General features: G+C 44.3%; 1 protein-coding gene across 2 annotated transcripts in view; it reads left to right on the top strand.

Annotated features, from left to right (window-relative positions):
• LOC139539753 (low-density lipoprotein receptor-related protein 5-like) overlaps positions 1-19,391 on the top strand; it is an 83,698-nt gene that overhangs the window by 12,550 nt on the left and 51,757 nt on the right. The window contains exons 4-6 of one of the 2 annotated variants that reach the window (XM_071343009.1): positions 884-1,081; positions 4,414-4,610; positions 12,652-12,783. In XM_071343009.1, the coding sequence (XP_071199110.1) occupies positions 884-1,081; positions 4,414-4,610; positions 12,652-12,783 (527 nt within the window). Of the gene's footprint in view, positions 1-883; positions 1,082-4,413; positions 4,611-10,256; positions 10,300-12,651; positions 12,784-19,391 lie in introns of those variants that run through there. The other variant, XM_071343011.1, reaches the window with a different exon arrangement.

The raw sequence follows: 19,391 nt of genomic DNA, 5'->3' as shown, positions 1-19,391 counted from the left end.
AATCCCCAATTAAAACACTTAGAATGTACTGTATGTGTTGCCACCCTAGGGTCATGCACTACTCATAAAGCATATTTAGAACTTTTATTGTTAAAAAAACTAAAATACCTTCAAATATGTCATACCGTCAAAAATGTGAAAAATATTGTGATGATATTTTGGCCATATCGCCCAGTCCTACCAACGCCTTCTCTAGCCATTTTGTGAACCACAGCCCAGCCCAGGACTGGGAAACCAGGAGGCAGCTCATACGTTGTTCACAAATTCTGTATGTTTGTGTCTGGTTCGGTTATTTTAGAATCGCTTTTCAGTTCTTAGACCATTTAGATTCTGTCTATTTAAACAAACCGAGGGCCCACACCTAGATCTGTTATATTTGCTGGTGGGCTTCCCTGTCCATCCACCTCCATAGCTGTCTATGAATAGAAATTTAGCATGCCTAATTAAGCCTGCTTTCAATGTAGTGCACATTGAAGCGACTGCAGCTATTCTCGGCACAACATGCAGACAGATCTGCAGAATTTTAAGATGTATATCAGGTGTTGTCAGAGGACCTGTAGGCACATGAATTTGTGTGTGTTTGTGCATGCGTATGTGCGCGAGCATCTGTGGTTTTAAAATGAGGATAAGTAGAAAAAAGGTTTAAACTTTCAAGCCCTTTGTAGAGCACCACTGATAAGACTCACTCTGTGTTTTGCTGGGTGTTTTGTCTAGTTTGTTTCCAGCTTCATTTGGCTCCAACCACAAGACTTGCCTGGTGAAAATAAAAACCTATCATTTCTTAGGACTTTTCTTTCATAGGTATCAGATGTGGTTATGTGGGTGGGTTTGTTGGGGCTGATCAGATTGGTTGTGATTTTGACACAGTTACTTTCCTTCTCAGCTATATGTACTGGACAGACTGGGGGGAGGAGCCTCGCATCGAGAGGGCAGGGATGGACGGAAGCAACAGGAAGATCATCGTGGAGGTGGACATCTATTGGCCCAATGGCCTCACCATTGACCTGGACGAACAGAAACTGTACTGGGCAGACGCCAAGCTGAGCTTCATACACAGAGCCAACCTGGACGGCTCCTCACGGTTAGTTGGTCTTCTCTCTCGAGCACACATTTTCTCCCTCTTTCTCTCTCCATGTTTTTCTCATTATTGTTTTTTACACCCTTAGTGGAAAAACAGACAGGGATCCCAGACTGAACTATGGCACTGGGCTCAACTTAATTTCAGAGGATGGTAGGATGAAACCTCCAATCCAAACACATTTGAATCTGGAGGCCCCAATCCAAACATTGGCTCTGCACGTAGGTCCAGTTGTGACCCCTCCCTCCGTGTGGTTCTCTAAATTGGAAATGACCTCTCCGCCATACTGTTGTAACCCTATCTGACTTGGCATTATGGTTGTGATTGGGGCCCTCGGAGCAAGGGTTGACTTTTCTTTATGTAATTGAGGTTTAATGGCAATATTAATAAAGAGAGGTATGGCATGTTTACCTTTTCTTGTTTAGACAATAGACCACTTTCTACAGGATGTAGAATGAGAGAGGCTGTTTTCTCAAGACCAATGCCATTGTATTGCCCTTAGAGTTTGTGTATAAATTGCTCAGGAAACGATTTCCCAATTTGAGATTGAGGATACGAATAAAATGCACCATGGTAGAATTTTCCAATTGGCAAGAGACAGTTGAATTGCATAATTGACCTCCAGTAATGGTACTCCATTGTTGAAGTTGGTTGGAATTATCATAAGCACTTTTACAGAGAAATGTAAACTTCATCCCAGAAGTAGTTTCTGTTAGCATTTACCTATTCTCTGTGTTAAAGCGAGAGGTTTTGCTTTTCATGTGCACATTCTTGAGACGTCTGATTAATGGAGCAGTTTCCAGTATGTTTTTAATGGCTTCAAACACGCACATGTCCAACTTCCAAGTACGTCAAATGCGAAATAGCTGTGAAATCTGGATGTAATACATTTCTTCTCTCCCAACCAAGTTCTTCCCACGCTATTAACGTTTTGCGGAGCACATGCTGTCACCCTCTATCCCTCTGGAAATGGATCCCTTACCAACCAACCCTCCAAAGTTTTGATGAGGTCCTAAGCAGAATTCTGCTGTATCAGGATTCTTAACACTTGTGCAGTGACATGCCGTGCTTTGATCCTGAATGTATTTACAGTTGAAGTCGTACGTTTACATACACCTTCGCCAAATACATTTAAACTCAGTTTTTCACAATTCCTGACATTTAATGCTAGTAAAAACTCCCTGTTTTAGGTCAGTTAGGATCACCACTTAATTTTAAGAATGTGAAATGTCAGAATAATAGTAGAGTGATTTATTTCAGCTTTTTTTTCTTTCATCACATTCCCAGTGGGTAAGAAGTTTACATACACTCAATTAGTATTTGGTAGCATTGCCTTTAAATTGTTTAACTTGGGGCAAACGTTTTGGGTAGCCTTCCACAAGCTTCCCACAATAAGTTGGGTGAATTTTGGCCCATTCCTCCAGACAGAGCTGGTGTAACTGAGTCAGGTTTGTAGTCCTCCTTGCTCGCACACACTTTTTCAGTTCTGCCCACCAATTTGCTATGGGATTGAGGTCAGGGCTTTGTGATGGCCACTCCAATACCTTGACTTTGTTGTCCTTAAGCTATTTTGCCACAACTTTGGAGATATGCTTGGGGTCATTTTCCATTTGGAAGACCCATTTGTGACCAAGCTTTAACTTCCTGACTGATGTCTTGAGATGTTGCTTCAATATATCCACGTAATTTCCCTCCCTCATGATGCCATCTATTTTGTGAAGTGCACCAGTCCCTCCTGCAGCAAAGCATCCCCACAACATGATGTTGCAAACCGTAGTCTGGCTTTTTTATGGCGGTTTTGGAGCAGAGGCTTCTTCCTTCCTGAGCGGCCTTTCAGGTTATGTTGATATTGGACTCGTTTTACTGTGGATATAGATACTTTTGTACCTGTTTCCTCCAGCATCTTCACAAGGTCCTTTGCTGCTGTTCTGGGATTGATTTGCATTTTTTGCACCAAAGTACGTTCATCTCTAGGAGACAGAACACATCTCCTTCCTGAGCGGTATGACGGCCGCATGGTCCCATGGTGTTTATACTTGCATACTATTGTTTGTACAGATGAACGTGGTACGTTCAGGCGTTTGGAAATTGCTCCCAAGGATGAACCAGACTTGTGGTGTCCTAGCTTCTAAAGCCATGACATAATATCTGGAATTGTCCAAGCTGTTTAAAGGCACAGTCAACTTAGTGTGTGTAAACTTCTGACCCACTGGAATTGTGATACAGTGAATTATAAGTGAAATAATCTGTCTGTAAACAATTGTAGGAAAAATTACTTGTGTCATGCACAAAGTAGATGTCCTAATCGACTTGCCAAAACTATAGTTTGTTAACAACAAAACATTTGTGGAGTGGTTGATAAACGAGTTGTAATGACTCCAACCTAAGTGTATGTAAACTTACGACTTCAAATGTATGTCGTCACTGGCCTGACTGTGTTGTCTGGTGGAGCAGAGTGCTGTACTAGTGGATGGGGCTGCACTCTATGCTGTTCTGCTCTGACTTACTTCCCCACTGAATCAGGACAGCTGTACCATTAGTGCAACCGTTCCCCTTCTAAAGAGTGTACCAGATGCTCCATTAAAGTCTGACAACCTGATTTGTTTTATTTCCTCCTGGGAAAGCAGCCCGTCTGGTGTTCAACTTTCCCAAGTTCTCTCACGTCACCCCGCTCCTCCGCTCTCTCCACTGGCTTCCAGTTGAAGCTCGCATCCGCTACAAGACCATGGTGCTTGCCTACGGAGCTGTGAGGGGAACGGCACCTCCGTACCTTCAGGCTCTGATCAGGCCCTACACCCAAACAAGGGCACTGCGTTCATCCACCTCTGGCCTGCTCGCCTCCCTACCTCTGAGGAAGTACAGTTCCCGCTCAGCCCAGTCAAAACTGTTCGCTGCTCTGGCACCCCAATGGTGGAACAAACTCCCTCACGACGCCAGGTCAGCGGAGTCAATCACCACCTTCCGGAGACACCTGAAACCCCACCTCTTTAAGGAATACCTAGGATAGGATAAAGTAATCCTTCTAACCCCCCCCCCCTTAAAAGAGTTAGATGCACTATTGTAAAGTGGTTGTTCCACTGGATATCATAAGGTGAATGCACCAATTTGTAAGTTGCTCTGGATAAGAGCGTCTGCTAAATGACTTAAATGTAATGTAAATGTAAAAGGCTTGAAGCGGCTCCTGAACGCTACGTGTTTTTAACAGATCTGCTTTAGGGTCTCGCAGAGATCCCAACCAAGGGGCTCTCGGTTGTTTTTGGGTGGTTAGTTTTGAACTGTCATGCATTAAAGATAAAAACTGTATTCTGATCTGTAAACATATGTTGAATTCACAGGGAGACTGTGGTGGAGGGCACCCTCACCCACCCGTTTGCCCTCACCCTGTCAGACGAGACTCTCTACTGGACAGACTGGCAGACCCGCTCCATCCACGCCTGCAACAAACACACTGGAGACAAGAGGAGGGAGATACTCAGTGGAATCTACTCCCCCATGGACATCCAAGTGCTGGGTTCAGATAGACAGCCAGACAGTAAGTACTGCTGGGTCCAGATAGACAGCCAGACAGTAAGTACTGCTGGGTCCAGATAGATAGACAGCCAGACAGTAAGTACTGCTGGGTTCAGATAGATAGACAGCCAGACAGTAAGTACTGCTGGGTTCAGATAGATAGACAGCCAGACAGTAAGTACTGCTGGGTTCAGATAGATAGACAGCCAGACAGTAAGTACTGCTGGGTTCAGATAGATAGACAGCCAGACAGTAAGTACTGCTGGGTTCAGATAGATAGACAGCCAGACAGTAAGTACTGCTGGGTTCAGATAGATAGACAGCCAGACAGTAAGTACTGCTGGGTTCAGATAGATAGACAGCCAGACAGTAAGTACTGCTGGGTTCAGATAGATAGACAGCCAGACAGTAAGTACTGCTGGGTTCAGATAGATAGACAGCCAGACAGTAAGTACTGCTGGGTTCAGATAGATAGACAGCCAGACAGTAAGTACTGCTGGGTTCAGATAGATAGACAGCCAGACAGTAAGTACTGCTGGGTTCAGATAGATAGACAGCCAGACAGTAAGTACTGCTGGGTTCAGATAGATAGACAGCCAGACAGTAAGTACTGCTGGGTTCAGATAGATAGACAGCCAGACAGTAAGTACTGCTGGGTTCAGATAGATAGACAGCCAGACAGTAAGTACTGCTGGGTTCAGATAGATAGACAGCCAGACAGTAAGTACTGCTGGGTTCAGATAGATAGACAGCCAGACAGTAAGTACTGCTGGGTTCAGATAGATAGACAGCCAGACAGTAAGTACTGCTGGGTTCAGATAGATAGACAGCCAGACAGTAAGTACTGCTGGGTTCAGATAGATAGACAGCCAGACAGTAAGTACTGCTGGGTTCAGATAGATAGACAGCCAGACAGTAAGTACTGCTGGGTTCAGATAGATAGACAGCCAGACAGTAAGTACTGCTGGGTCCAGATAGATAGACAGCCAGACAGTAAGTACTGCTGGGTTCAGATAGATAGACAGCCAGACAGTAAGTACTGCTGGGTTCAGATAGATAGACAGCCAGACAGTAAGTACTGCTGGGTTCAGATAGATAGACAGCCAGACAGTAAGTACTGCTCGGTCCAGATAGATAGACAGCCAGACAGTAAGTACTGCTGGGTTCAGATAGATAGACAGCCAGACAGTAAGTACTGCTGGGTTCAGATAGATAGACAGCCAGACAGTAAGTACTGCTGGGTTCAGATAGATAGACAGCCAGACAGTAAGTACTGCTGGGTCCAGATAGACAGCCAGATAGTAAGTACTGCTGGGTCCAGATAGACAGCCAGATAGTAAGTACTGCTGGGTCCAGATAGACAGCCAGATAGTAAGTACTGCTGGGTCCAGATAGACAGCCAGATAGTAAGTACTGCTGGGTCCAGATAGACAGCCAGATAGTAAGTACTGCTGGGTCCAGATAGACAGCCAGATAGTAAGTACTGCTGGGTCCAGATAGACAGCCAGATAGTAAGTACTGCTGGGTCCAGATAGACAGCCAGATAGTAAGTACTGCTGGGTCCAGATAGACAGCCAGATAATAAGTTCTGCTGGGTCCAGATAGACAGCCAGATAATAAGTTCTGCTGGGTCCAGATAGACAGTAACTGCTGCTGGGTCCAGATAGACAGTAACTGCTGCTGGGTCCAGATAGACAGTAACTGCTGCTGGGTCCAGATAGACAACCCAGACAGTAACTGTTGCTGGGTCCAGATAGACAACCCAGACAGTAACTGTTGCTGGGTCCAGATAGACAGTGTCGTGTCTTTGAATATGCCAGATTGATTGCTATGACATGCTATTCTATAAAATTATTTCTCCGTAATTAATATTACCTGATTGAACTAATCATGTAAATATTAATTAACTAGAGAGGGACACCACGAAAGAATATTTATAGAGCTGTTATCTTTCGAATAAACTCTTAAAGATTTTGTAATATTTTACTAAACAGCCGTCACATTAATCGTCATTATATTCAGTCTCATCTGAAAGTTGTAAGTCCTTGATTATCTGCAAGAATCCTGGCTAACAAGTTGAATCAGCAATACAAAATTGGGTTTAATTATTTATTTACTAAATACCTAACTAATCACACAGAATCACACATATACAATTAGATCATAACTTGATCACAAATTACGTCATACAGAAAACGTCCCTAGCGGGCGGAATAGATATGACAGCTTGTTACACAAAGGGAAGGGGCGGGATTTTAGTGAAAGAGCGGGAGATTCGGAACAGGGCAAAAGCTGTGCTCTCGTAAATATAGTTTCTTATGCATTCTAAATTACCGCCCATTTGACAAGGAAAATGCAATACATATTTACTCTGAGCTGCGCTTCAGTAGGTTGGTGGTAGATGGAAGAACGTATCGCCAACCCGAGTCCTCTGTCCTTTGGAGAATGTCTCTGGTTGTCACGGGATACTTTGTAGTAACGTTGTGTGTGGAAGACGGGATACTCGGACTGTCCTTCCTAACCTGCGTTTGTAGCAGCTGTTGCCAACTCAACGGCTAGGAGATATCACTTCTGTAGTGAACACGAGTTCAAAGTTCATACCATTCACAATCAAAGTCCATGCTGATGTTGGCCTAGTTCTGTAGTTATTGTCTGAACCATCTTGACATCGGATCGTCATCCAAAATGTACCCGGAACAGGAAGTTACATTTTTGTCACTGGCTTTATATAGTGGAGGTAGAGGGGTGTGTCTGAAAAGTCTATTACCCAGGTCTCTTCACAGGGGCGGGCCCCTGGTTGAGCAGAAGCCAAATTTATGAAAACACAGATCTCTCATTTGGAAGGTAAAATTACATTTCACCTCTTCACAAACAATGTCATATTCAAACATTTGAATTAAACAACAATTCCATGTGAATCCGATACCTCTGACGTTTAGACTTTTCACAGTAGCGTTTATGTCATTCTATCATTGATGAGAATGTGTCAGAGGGCAACCGAACTGACATAATATACCTTAAGTACCACCGCATATGTACAGTTGGTTGGATTACCAGAATATAGTTCATTTCCCCCCACCTTCTGATGTTACCCAGAATCTCTATGTTAACCCGTGGGTTTCCTTATGTCACATCAGTTATAGTGGGGAGAGAGAAAAAGGGGGAAAGAGGTATTTATGACTGTCGTAAACCTACCCCCAACCCAACGTCATGACAACAGTAACTGCTGCTGGGTCCAGATAGACAACCCAGACAGTAACTGTTGCTGGGTCCAGATAGACAGTAACTGCTGCTGGGTCCAGATAGACAACCCAGACAGTAACTGTTGCTGGGTCCAGATAGACAGTAACTGTTGCTGGGTCCAGATAGACAGTAACTGTTGCTGGGTCCAGATAGACAGTAACTGCTGCTGGATCCAGATAGACAGCCCAGACAGTAACTACTGATGGGTCCAGCTAGAGAGTCAGACAGTATCTACTGCTGGGTCCAGATAGACAGGCAGACAGTAACTAATGCTGAGTACAGATAGAGAGCCAGTTATTAACTAATGCTGGGTCCAGATATACAGCCAGACTGTGACTAATGCTGGGTCCAGATATACAGCCAGACTGTGACTAATGCTGGGTCCAGATATACAGCCAGACTGTGACTAATGTTGGGTCCAGATATACAGCCAGACTGTGACTAATGCTGGGTCCAGATATACAGCCAGACTGTGACTAATGTTGGGTCCAGATATACAGCCAGACAGTAACTAATGTTGGGTCCAGACAGACAAACAGCCAGACAGTAACTTATGCTGGGTCCAGATAGACAGCTAGACAGACAGTAACTAATGCTGGGTCCAGATAGACAGTCACACAGCAACTAATGCTGGGTCCAGATATACAGCCAGACTGTGACTAATGCTGGGTCCAGATAAACAGCCAGACTGTGACTAATGCTGGGTCCAGATATACAGCCAGACTGTGACTAATGCTGGGTCCAGATATACAGCCAGACAGTAACTAATGTTGGGTCCAGACAGACAAACAGCCAGACAGTAACTTATGCTTGGTCCAGATAGACAGCTAGACAGACAGTAACTAATGCTGGGTCCAGATAGACAGTCACACAGCAACTAATGCTGGGTCCAGATAGACAGCTAGACAGACAGTAACTAATGCTGGGTCCAGATAGACAGCAAGACAGTAACTTGTGCTGCGTCTAGACAGCCAGCCAGACAGTAACTAGTGCTGGGTCCAGACAGACAGTAACTAATGCTGGGTCCAGATTGATAGACAGCCAGTCAGACAGTAACTAGTGCTGGGTCCAGATAAGACAGCTAGACAGACAGTAACTAATGCTGGGTCCAGATAGACAGCAAGACAGTAACTTGTGCTGCGTCTAGACAGCCAGCCAGACAGTAACAAGTGCTGGGTCCAGACAGACAGTAACTAATGCTGGGTCCAGATTGATAGACAGCCAGTCAGACAGTAACTAGTGCTGGGTCCAGATAGACAGCCAGCCAGACTTTAACTAGTGCTTGGTCCAGATAGACAGCCAGCCAGACAGTAACTAGTGCTGGGTCCAGATAGACAGCCAGACAGACTTTAACTAGTGCTTGGTCCAGATAGACAGCCAGCCAGACTTTAACTAATGCTGGGTCCAGAATGACAGACAGACAGTAACTAGTGCTGGGTCCAGATAGACAGCCAGCCAGACAGTAACTAGTGCTGGGTCCAGAATGACAGCCAGCCAGACAGTAACTAGTGCTTGGTCCAGATAGACAGCCAGCCAGACTTTAACTAATGCTGGGTCCAGATAGACAGCCAGCCAGACAGTAACTAGTGCTGGGTCCAGAATGACAGCCAGCCAGACAGTAACTAGTGCTGGGTCCAGATAGACAGCCAGCCAGACAGTAACTAGTGCTGGGTCCAGATAGACAGCCAGCCAGACAGTAACTAGTGCTGGGTCCAGATAGACAGCCAGCCAGACAGTAACTAGTGCTGGGTCCAGATAGACAGCCAGACAGTAACAAGTGCTGGGTCCAGATCGATAGACAACCAGCCAGGCAGTAACTAGTGCTGGGTCCAAATAGACAGCCAGCCAGACAGTAACTAGTGCTGGGTCCAGAATGACAGCCAGACAGACAGTAACTAATGCTGGGTCCAGATAGACAGCCAGACAGTAACTAGTGCTGGGTCCAGAATGACAGCCAGACAGACAGTAACTAGTGCTGGGTCCAGATAGACAGCCAGCCAGACAGTAACTAGTGCTTGGTCCAGAATGACAGACAGACAGACAGTAACTAGTGCTGGGTCCAGATAGACAGCCAGCCAGACTTTAACTAATGATGTGTCCTATTAGACAGCCAGCCAGACAGTAACTAGTGCTGGGTCCAGAATGACAGCCAGACAGACAGTAACTAGTGCTGGGTCCAGATAGACAGCCAGCCAGACAGTAACTAGTGCTTGGTCCAGATAGACAGCCAGCCAGACAGTAACTAGTGCTGGGTCCAGATAGACAGCCAGCCAGACTTTAACTAATGATGTGTCCTATTAGACAGCCAGCCAGACAGTAACTAGTGCTGGGTCCAGAATGACAGCCAGACAGACAGTAACTAGTGCTTGGTCCAGATAGACAGCCAGCCAGACAGTAACTAGTGCTGGGTCCAGATAGACAGCCAGACAGACAGTAACTAATGCTGGGTCCAGATAGACAGCCAGACAGTAACTAGTGCTGGGTCCAGAATGACAGCCAGACAGACAGTAACTAGTGCTGGGTCCAGATAGACAGCCAGCCAGACAGTAACTAGTGCTTGGTCCAGAATGACAGACAGACAGACAGTAACTAGTGCTGGGTCCAGATAGACAGCCAGCCAGACTTTAACTAATGATGTGTCCTATTAGACAGCCAGCCAGACAGTAACTAGTGCTGGGTCCAGAATGACAGCCAGACAGACAGTAACTAGTGCTGGGTCCAGATAGACAGCCAGCCAGACAGTAACTAGTGCTTGGTCCAGATAGACAGCCAGCCAGACAGTAACTAGTGCTGGGTCCAGATAGACAGCCAGCCAGACTTTAACTAATGATGTGTCCTATTAGACAGCCAGCCAGACAGTAACTAGTGCTGGGTCCAGAATGACAGCCAGACAGACAGTAACTAGTGCTTGGTCCAGATAGACAGCCAGCCAGACAGTAACTAGTGCTGGGTCCAGATAGACAGCCAGCCAGACTTTAACTAATGATGTGTCCAATTAGACAGCCAGCCAGACAGTAACTAGTGCTGGGTCCAGATAGACAGCCAGCCAGACTTTAACTAATGATGTGTCCTATTAGACAGCCTACATGAATGTATGTGTGTTCATGTATGATCATCTTGTTTGGATTAAGCAAATAATGTTTAATAAGCCCATGTGGGCTGGGCATTGTAAAGATGCATGACACAACAATAAAATCAATCAGACAACCAGACAGTATGTAGTGCCTTTTCAGTTCAATCTGTGCAACATGTTAATGTTAAGTACACATGAATGTCCCCCCAGTACTCTTAGTGTTCTTATGCACAACACAACAGATTGTCTTTGTTTTGTAAGGATATTTTTTAGACTGACCTGATGGACAGTTAGTGTCCATACACAGTAAAATTGGGTCATGGTGTACAATTAATCTGTCAAGAAATGAACATTTTCAAATGTCTGACATTCCTGGCTGGACAAATAAATGTCTGTGCTGTGCAGAAACAGAGCCGTTCCAGCACGCTATGATTCCCATCTCCGTGGCATGTGTGTATGCATGCGTGGGTGTGTGTTGAGACTGGGAGTGACGAACTGATTACTTTGGCAGTGTGTAAACATTGGTGCGCCAATGGGAGTGAATGATAAAGAACTCCACCATTATGGTGGTTTGCTTCTCTCCAGGAGTTTGGGGAGGGCAGGGGATGTAGAGAAAGAAGGGTTCGATTTTTTGAGTAAATGACATGGAAATTGAGGAGGTAGCCTAGTGGTTAGAGCGTTGGGCCAGTAACCAAAAGGTTGGATCGAATCCCCGAGCTGACAAGGTAAAAATCTGTCATTCTGCCCCTGAACAAGGCAGTTAACCTGCTATTCCCTGGTAGGTTGTCATTGTGATTAAGAATGTGTTCTTAACTGACTTGCCTAGTTAAATAAACATTTAAAAAAATTATAAACATTGGCCAATAAATCATCACCTTACCTGTATATCAAGCCTCCATTAATCAAATCCAAAAATGTATTGGCTTTTTTTAGACTGTGTGACAGGAGTTTGAGTAGTTTGTCTTTTGACTGTGGCCTTGTAATCAGCCTGTAGTGCTGTGTGGAGGGGAGAGGGTTGGTGTTTTCTGCTCTGCTGTGCTAGCCGCTGGGCTCTGTAGCTCTGTAGTGCCATGCTGAGAGTAGACAAGGAAAATCACACCACATGATATCAAACTTTATGGCACAGCTATTGTCCAAGCAGTGATTTTATTGTGGAGGGAAATGTCAATGTTGGTCTTGTTTGAAAATGTTTTTCTTTGGTTTTATTTTTAGTCTTCCCAAGTTTTCCATCAATTGTTATGTTGTGAAAATGGTTCTCTGAATATACACCAATGCATATGACTAGAACAGTCCCTCCAGGATTATGCGATTTTGTGATAGAATTGTTTTTGTTAAATCATAAATTTCCTGCATATTATGTGAGCTTGCAAATTTGACCAATCACTGCAATATTTCCGCATAAAACATTCAAATCATTGCAATATTATCGCCTAAAACTGACACATCACCGCAGTACAAAAAAAGAGGGCTTGCAATTTTAACCAATCGCAAATGTTTCAATCAAGTTACACATCATCAAACTTTCCCTAGTCAGTGGATTTTTGTGAGAATTTGGACAAAATCATTTGAAAATGTCAAAATTGATGCAGCAAAGTCAATAACCTTTCCTGAAAATATCACCAAAAAATCCAAACAAAATTCTGGAGGGACTGATGGGTGTTTGCAGTGTGGATTTCAGTCTTAGTCAGTGAAACTGAAAGGACCCCATCTGTGTTATCTCTTCTGACATTGCTCATTGCGCCCACAGTCCATACCCCATGCAGCGACAGCAATGGAGGCTGCTCCCACTTGTGCCTGCTGTCGCCCATGCAACCCTTTTACAGCTGTGCATGCCCCACTGGAGTCAAGCTCAAGGAGGATGGGAAGACCTGTCGCCCAGGTAAGAGACTAGCCACTGTGACCATCTAGACCATCAGCTGGTGTGGGTTACTAGCTACTCAGTCATTTATAGGGACACTATGCATCCCAAATGGCACCCTATTCCCTATACAGTGCACTACTTTCGAACAGAGTTCTATGGTCCCTGAATGGTCAAAAGTAGTGCATTATATAGGGAATAAGGTGCCATTTGAGACTCGGTCCATACAATGCCCCCTCAGTGATAACTCCCTTTGCTTATGCTACTGTACATGTGTTGTGGTTTCAGACATTCCCATCTGGTGTATGGGACATTATTGACATTCCTGAGGTAATTTTAGTTTTGGACTGTCTTGAATTAGGCCTATTGAACTTCAAGAGCTGCTCTTAATAATTATTGTTATCGTGTCAAATTTCATTTTGTCCCATTTTCTTTAACTAGATTAGGAAATAAGACAAAGCTCTACTTTTAATTTCATAACTATGTAATTAAGCATAACATTTTGTGGATATTTTTTTTTTATACAGTCGTTCAATTGAGATATTTGTCTTGGGTGCATTGGCATCCTGTTCCTCGTCAAAACATTAGCATGCCTAACCAGAGAGCCATGACAGAGACCTAATCTCTGACAGATGGCAAGCTTCTGAATGCACAATTTACCCTGCCGTTTGCTCTTAATTTCTATTTCCACATACAGACAGCTACATTTAGGCTAGAAGCATAGCACTCCACCCCTCCTCTCTGCACATTCCCTACTTTCCAGAGTTTACCAAAGACCACATACGAGACTGACTGAGATTCAGAAAGGTTGGACCTCTTTTTAAGCATTGTTATGTTTCTGCTGCTGTCATTCCCCTTGCTCTGCTACTCCAATCTCATTGCCTTGCTTCTGGGCAGAGAGACATTACATAGGTAGCCAGGCCTAATCAGGTCACTGCTCCGTTTGTGTGTGTAGTGGTTACGGCCCGGGCTCATGAAACCTGTTTATTTGACTTGCCCCAGGGTGTGTTTAACAATCCCTCTGCTATGGTCTCGCTCTCTCTCTGGAGGGTCTGATCTCTTAACCCCTCCTGCCCATGACTAAAGGCGCCCGCATGTTTCCCATCCGAAACAGTTCGTTCATACACTATATACACAAAGTATGTGGACACCCCTTCAAAATTTGTGGATTCTGCTATATCAGCCAACCCGTTGCTGACGGTGTATACAATCGTGCACAGCCATGCAATCTCCATAGACAAACATTGGCAGTAGAATGGCCTCACTGAAGAGCTCAGTGCCTTTCAACGTGGCACCGTTATAGGATGCCAGCTTTTCAACAAGTCAGTTGGTTAAATTTCTGCCCTGCTAGATCTGCCCCGGTAAACTGTAAGTGCTGTTATTGTGAAGTGGAAACGTCTAGGAGCAGGAATGGCTCAGCCACGAAGTGGTAGGCCACACAAGCTCACAGAATGGGACCGCCGAGTGCTGAAGCGCGTAGCGTCTGTCCTCGGTTGCCACACTCACGACCGAGTTACAAACTGCCTCTGGAAGCAACGTCAGCACAATAACTATTCGTCGGGAGCTTCATGAAATTGGTTTCCATGGCCGAGCAGCTGCACACAAGCCTAAGATCATTATGCGCAATACCAAGCGTCAGTTGGAGTGGTGTAAAGCCATTGGACTCTGGATCAGTGGAAACGCGTTCTCTGGAATGATGAATCATGCTTCACCATCTGGCAGTCTGACGGACAAGTCTGGGTTTGGCGGATGCCAGGAGAACGCTACCTGCATAGTGCCAACTGTAAAGTTTGGTGGAGGAGGAATAATGGTCTTGGGTTTTTCTTTCATGGTTCGGGCTAAACCCCTTAGTTCCAGTGAAGGGAAATCTTAAATGCAACAGCATACAATTACTTTCTAGACAATTCTGTGCTTCCAACCTTGTAGCAATAGTTTGGGGAAGGCCCTTTCCTGTTTCAGCATGATAATGCCCTCTTGCACAAAGAGAGGTCCATACAGAAATTATTAGTCGAGATCGGTGTGGAAGAACTTGATTGGCCTGCACAGAGCCCTGATCTCAACCCCATCAAACACCTTTAGGATGAAATGGAATGCCGACAACGAGCCAGGCCTCATCGCCCAACATCAGTGCCCGACCTCACTAATGCTTTTGTGGCTCAATGAAAGTAAGTCCACGCAGCAATGTTCCAACATATAGTAGAAAGCCTTCCCAGAAGAGTGGAGCAAAACGGGAAAACAACAATGCCCATGATTTTAGAATGAGATGTTCGACAAGCAGGTGTCCGCTTACTTTAGGTCTTGTAGTGTATATTATGACTCCATTTTGTGAGGTTTTTGGCCTCACAGCTGTTTGTGCGCACAAAAAAAAATTGAGGCAAGCCCAAGGCTACACCCCTTTACAGTAGTGTTTTTTTGGTCATTCAACGATAGATCAAATCAAATTGTATTAGTCACATGCGCCGAATGCAACAGGTGTAGTAGACCTTACAGTGAAATGCTTACTTACGAGCCCCTAACCAACAATGCAGTTAAAAAGAATATGGATAAGAATAAGAAATAAAAGTAACAAGTAATTAAAGAGCAGCAATAAAATAACAATAGCGAGACTATATACAGGTGGGCACCGGTTAGTTGAGGTAATATGTACAGTTGAAGTCGGAAGTTTACATACACCTTAGCCAAATACATTTAAACTCAGATTTTCTACAATTAATGACATTTAATCCTAGTAAAAATGCAACGTCTTAGGTCAGTTAGGATCACCACTTTATTTTAAGAATGTGAAATGTCAGAATAATAGTAGAGAGAATGATTTATTTCAGCTTTTATTTCTTTCATCACATTCCCAGTGGGTAAGAAGTTTACGTACACTCAATTAGTATTTGGTAGGATTGCCTTTTAAATTGTTTAACTTGGGTCAAACGTTTCGGGTAGCCTTCCACAAGCTTCCCACAATAAGTTGGGTGAATTTTGGCCCATTCCTCCAGACAGAGCTGGTGTAACTGAGTCAGGTTTGTAGTCCTCCTTGCTCGCACACACTTTTTCAGTTCTGCTCACAAATTTTCTATAGGACTGAGGTCAGGGCTTTGTGATGGCCACTCCAATACCTTGACTTTGTTGTCCTTAAGCCATTTTGCCCGAACTTTGGAGGTATGCTTGGGGTCATTGTCCATTTGGAAGACCCATTTGCGACCAAGCTTTAACTTCCTGACTGATGTCTTGAGATGTTGCTTCAGTATATCCACATAATTTCCCTCCCTCATGATGCCATCTATTTTGTGAAGTGCACCAGTCCCTCCTGCAGCAAAGCACCCCCACAACATGATGCTGCCACCCCCGTGCTTCACGTTTGGGATGGTGTTCTTCGGGTTGCAAGCCGCCCCCTTTTTCCTCCAAACATAAAGATGGTCATTATGGCCAAACAGTTCTATTTTTGTTTCATCAGACCAGAGGACATTTCTCCAAAAAGTACGATCTTTGTCCCCATGTGCAGTTGCAAACCGTAGTCTGGCTTTTTAATGGCGTTTTTGAAGCAGTGGCTTCTTCCTTGCTGAGCGGCCTTTCAGGTTATATCGATATAGGACTCGTTTTACTGTGGATATCGATACTTTTGTACCTGTTTCCTCCAGCATCTTCACAAGGTCCTTTGCTCTTTGCTGTTGTTCTGGGATTGATTTGCATTTTTTGCACCAAAGTACGTTCATCTCTAGGAGACAGAACGCGTCTTCTTCCTGACCGGTATGACAGCTGCGTGGTCCCATGGTGTTTATACTTGCGTACTATTGTATGTACAGATGAATGTGGTACCTTCAGGCGTTTAGAAATGGCTCCCAAGGATGAACCAGACTTGTGGAGGTTTACAATTTTTTTCGGAGGTCTTGGCTGATTTATTTAGATTTTCCATGATGTCAAGCAAAGAGGCTCTGCGTTTGAAGGTAGGCCTTGAAATACATCCACAGGTACACCTCCAATTGACTCAAATTATGTCAATTAGCCTATCAGAAGCTTCTAAAGCCATGACGTAATTTTCTGGAATTTTCCAAGCTGTTTAAAGGCACAGTAAACTTAGTGTATGTAAACTTCTAGCCCACTGGAATTGTGATACAGTGAATTATAAGTGAAATAATCTGTCTGTAAACAATTGTTGGAAAAATTACTTGTGTCAAGCACAAAGTAGATGTCCTAACTGACTTGCCAAAACTATAGTTTGTTAACAAGAAATTTGTGGAGTGGTTGATAAACGAGTTTTAATGACTCCAACCTAAGTTTATGTAAACTTCCGACTTCAACTGTACGTACCGTCACTGTGGGGACAACTTCATCGATGCACTTATTGATGAAGCCAATGACTGATGTGGTGTACTCCTCAATGCCATCGGAGGAATCCCGGAACATATTCCAGTCTGTGCTAGCAAAACAGTCCTGTAGCTTAGCATCTGCTTCAGCAGACCACTTTTTTATTGATCTAGTCACTGGTGCTTCCTGCTTAATTTATTTTCTTGTCAGCAGGAATCAGGAAGATAGAATTATGGTCAGATTTGCCAAATGGGAGGGAGAGCTTTGTGTGTGGAGTAAAGGTGGTCCGGAGTTTTCTTCCCCTCTGGTTGCACATTTAACATGCTGATAGAAATTTGGTAAAATGGATTTAAGTTTCCCTGCATTAAAGTCCCCGGCTACTAGGATTGCCGCCTCTGGGTGGGCATTTTCTTGTTTGCTTATGGTGAAATACAGCTCATTCAATGCTGTCTTAGTGCCAGCCTCAGTCTGTGGTCGTGAGATCTTGTTTTAATGTATATTTTTCACTTGAGAAATACTGTACCGAACATCTTAGTTAGATGTAAAATTGCACGACTAAGATGTCCTCGGCAAAAGAGATTAGTTCTGACAATTTTGAGGAAGTGTATACTGGCTACGACATCTCAAGATGGACAAACACTACTTTTTCCGCTTATTTCTCGTTTTTCAAGCAATGGGTGTATGCGAGCACACTAGTTCGAATCGAACCGAACCAACTAAACCGAAGCATGCAGATGCCTTAAGGAGAGACCCAACCCACAACCCTCCTCGTGTGTGTATAAAGGTGATAGGGAAAAAAACTGAGTTGTTGCGGATTTCTTGGTCAACCCTTGTTTATGGAGTAACAGCCCTGATTGGAGGCTGTTTTACCTGGGATACTTGTCAGGTATGCGTAAGTGGCTGCAAGGAAGTCAGGCGCAGGAGAGCAGGTATTTGGTAGCACACGGAGGAGCCTTTTATTCAGGTGAACCAAAAGCACACGGCACAATGAACACGAAATACAAAACGGGTATACATAACCCAGCGCAACCAGACTAATGTGCGCATACATCAAAACAGAATAAACAATACCACACAAAGACATGGGGGAAACAGAGGGTTAAATACACAACACATAATGAGGGACAATGAGAACCAGGTGTGTGGAAAAACGAGACAAACAAATGGAAAATGAAAAATGGATCGGCGATGGCTAGAAGGCCGGTGACGTCAACCGCCCGAACAAGGAGAGGCATCGACTTCAGCCGAAGTCGTGACAATACTGCCCTGTTTTTTCCCCCCGCTTATCTTTAACTCTGCTTTTTTTTTAAGGACCCGGAAGTAAGCATTTCACTGTTTGTCTACACTTGTTGTTTACAGCGCATGTGACCAAATAAAATTTTATTTTATTTGTTGGGACGAACCAGTTAAACGTCAAGCCAAGGTAGTCCTAATTCTGAAACCCAGGTTCAGGCCATCATAGTCCTGGTTCCCATCCCTCTCTACAGGGGACAGAAAACACTATTGTCTATGTGCACCAGTCCTGTTAACGACAGCCCATTCATTACCCCAAAAGGACTCTCCTCTCCCAGACCAGGGATGCAGCGGAGCCTCTCTATTTGAATTTATAACTCTTCCAAATTGAGGCGGTGTATTCCCAGGCCAGGAAACAATGAGTCTTATTCTTCTAGCCTTCATTCCAGAGGCGCAAGTAAAACATAGAGAGGGCCTGTGTGTGTGTGTTAGGGTAGCGGAGGGTTAGTTATCCCGGTCTGATAGAACATATATGTATTCAGTGACTACAGGATTAAACAGACCTCCAGCAGTGTTGACAGCTAAACAGAATGTAAGACAATACCACATTGTATCAGCTCTGATTAGGAGGAAAGCAGTGGGATTGTGTGTGTGGGGCTGTGTAAAGTTTAAAAAGAGCAAGCATACATGCTCCTCATTTGTTTAACTTGGGTGGCTAAATGGAGGGCATTTGTTGTGGATTTAGGGGAAGTCTTGTCACTTTGTCAAATGTGAAGCAGACCGAGGAGCGAATTTAAATCAAAGACGTGGCGTTGTTCTCTTCTTGGTGGAAAACGAAGGGCTGTTTTTTCACTCTCATTACTGATTTGTGTCACCCCTGATGGATGACCCTTCTGATTGGGTGTCAGTAGTCTGCAGCTGGTTTTAAGGGTACTGGAGCGTAAATGGCTAAAACAGGAGATTAGGCAAGGAGAAGTTGGACCTAATTGCCTCTGCAGTGTGTGGCCCCAGTGACCAAATGCAGCTGCTATTTCAGCTATTCTACGATTCCCCTCAGGAAAACATCTTTATACGCTTTTAGATAAAGGCTAAACTTAAAG

This window comes from Salvelinus alpinus, chromosome 15 (assembly GCF_045679555.1).
Source record: "Salvelinus alpinus chromosome 15, SLU_Salpinus.1, whole genome shotgun sequence".
NCBI classification, from domain to species: domain Eukaryota; kingdom Metazoa; phylum Chordata; class Actinopteri; order Salmoniformes; family Salmonidae; genus Salvelinus; species Salvelinus alpinus.
This window is presented reverse-complemented; position numbering and strand designations above follow the sequence as displayed.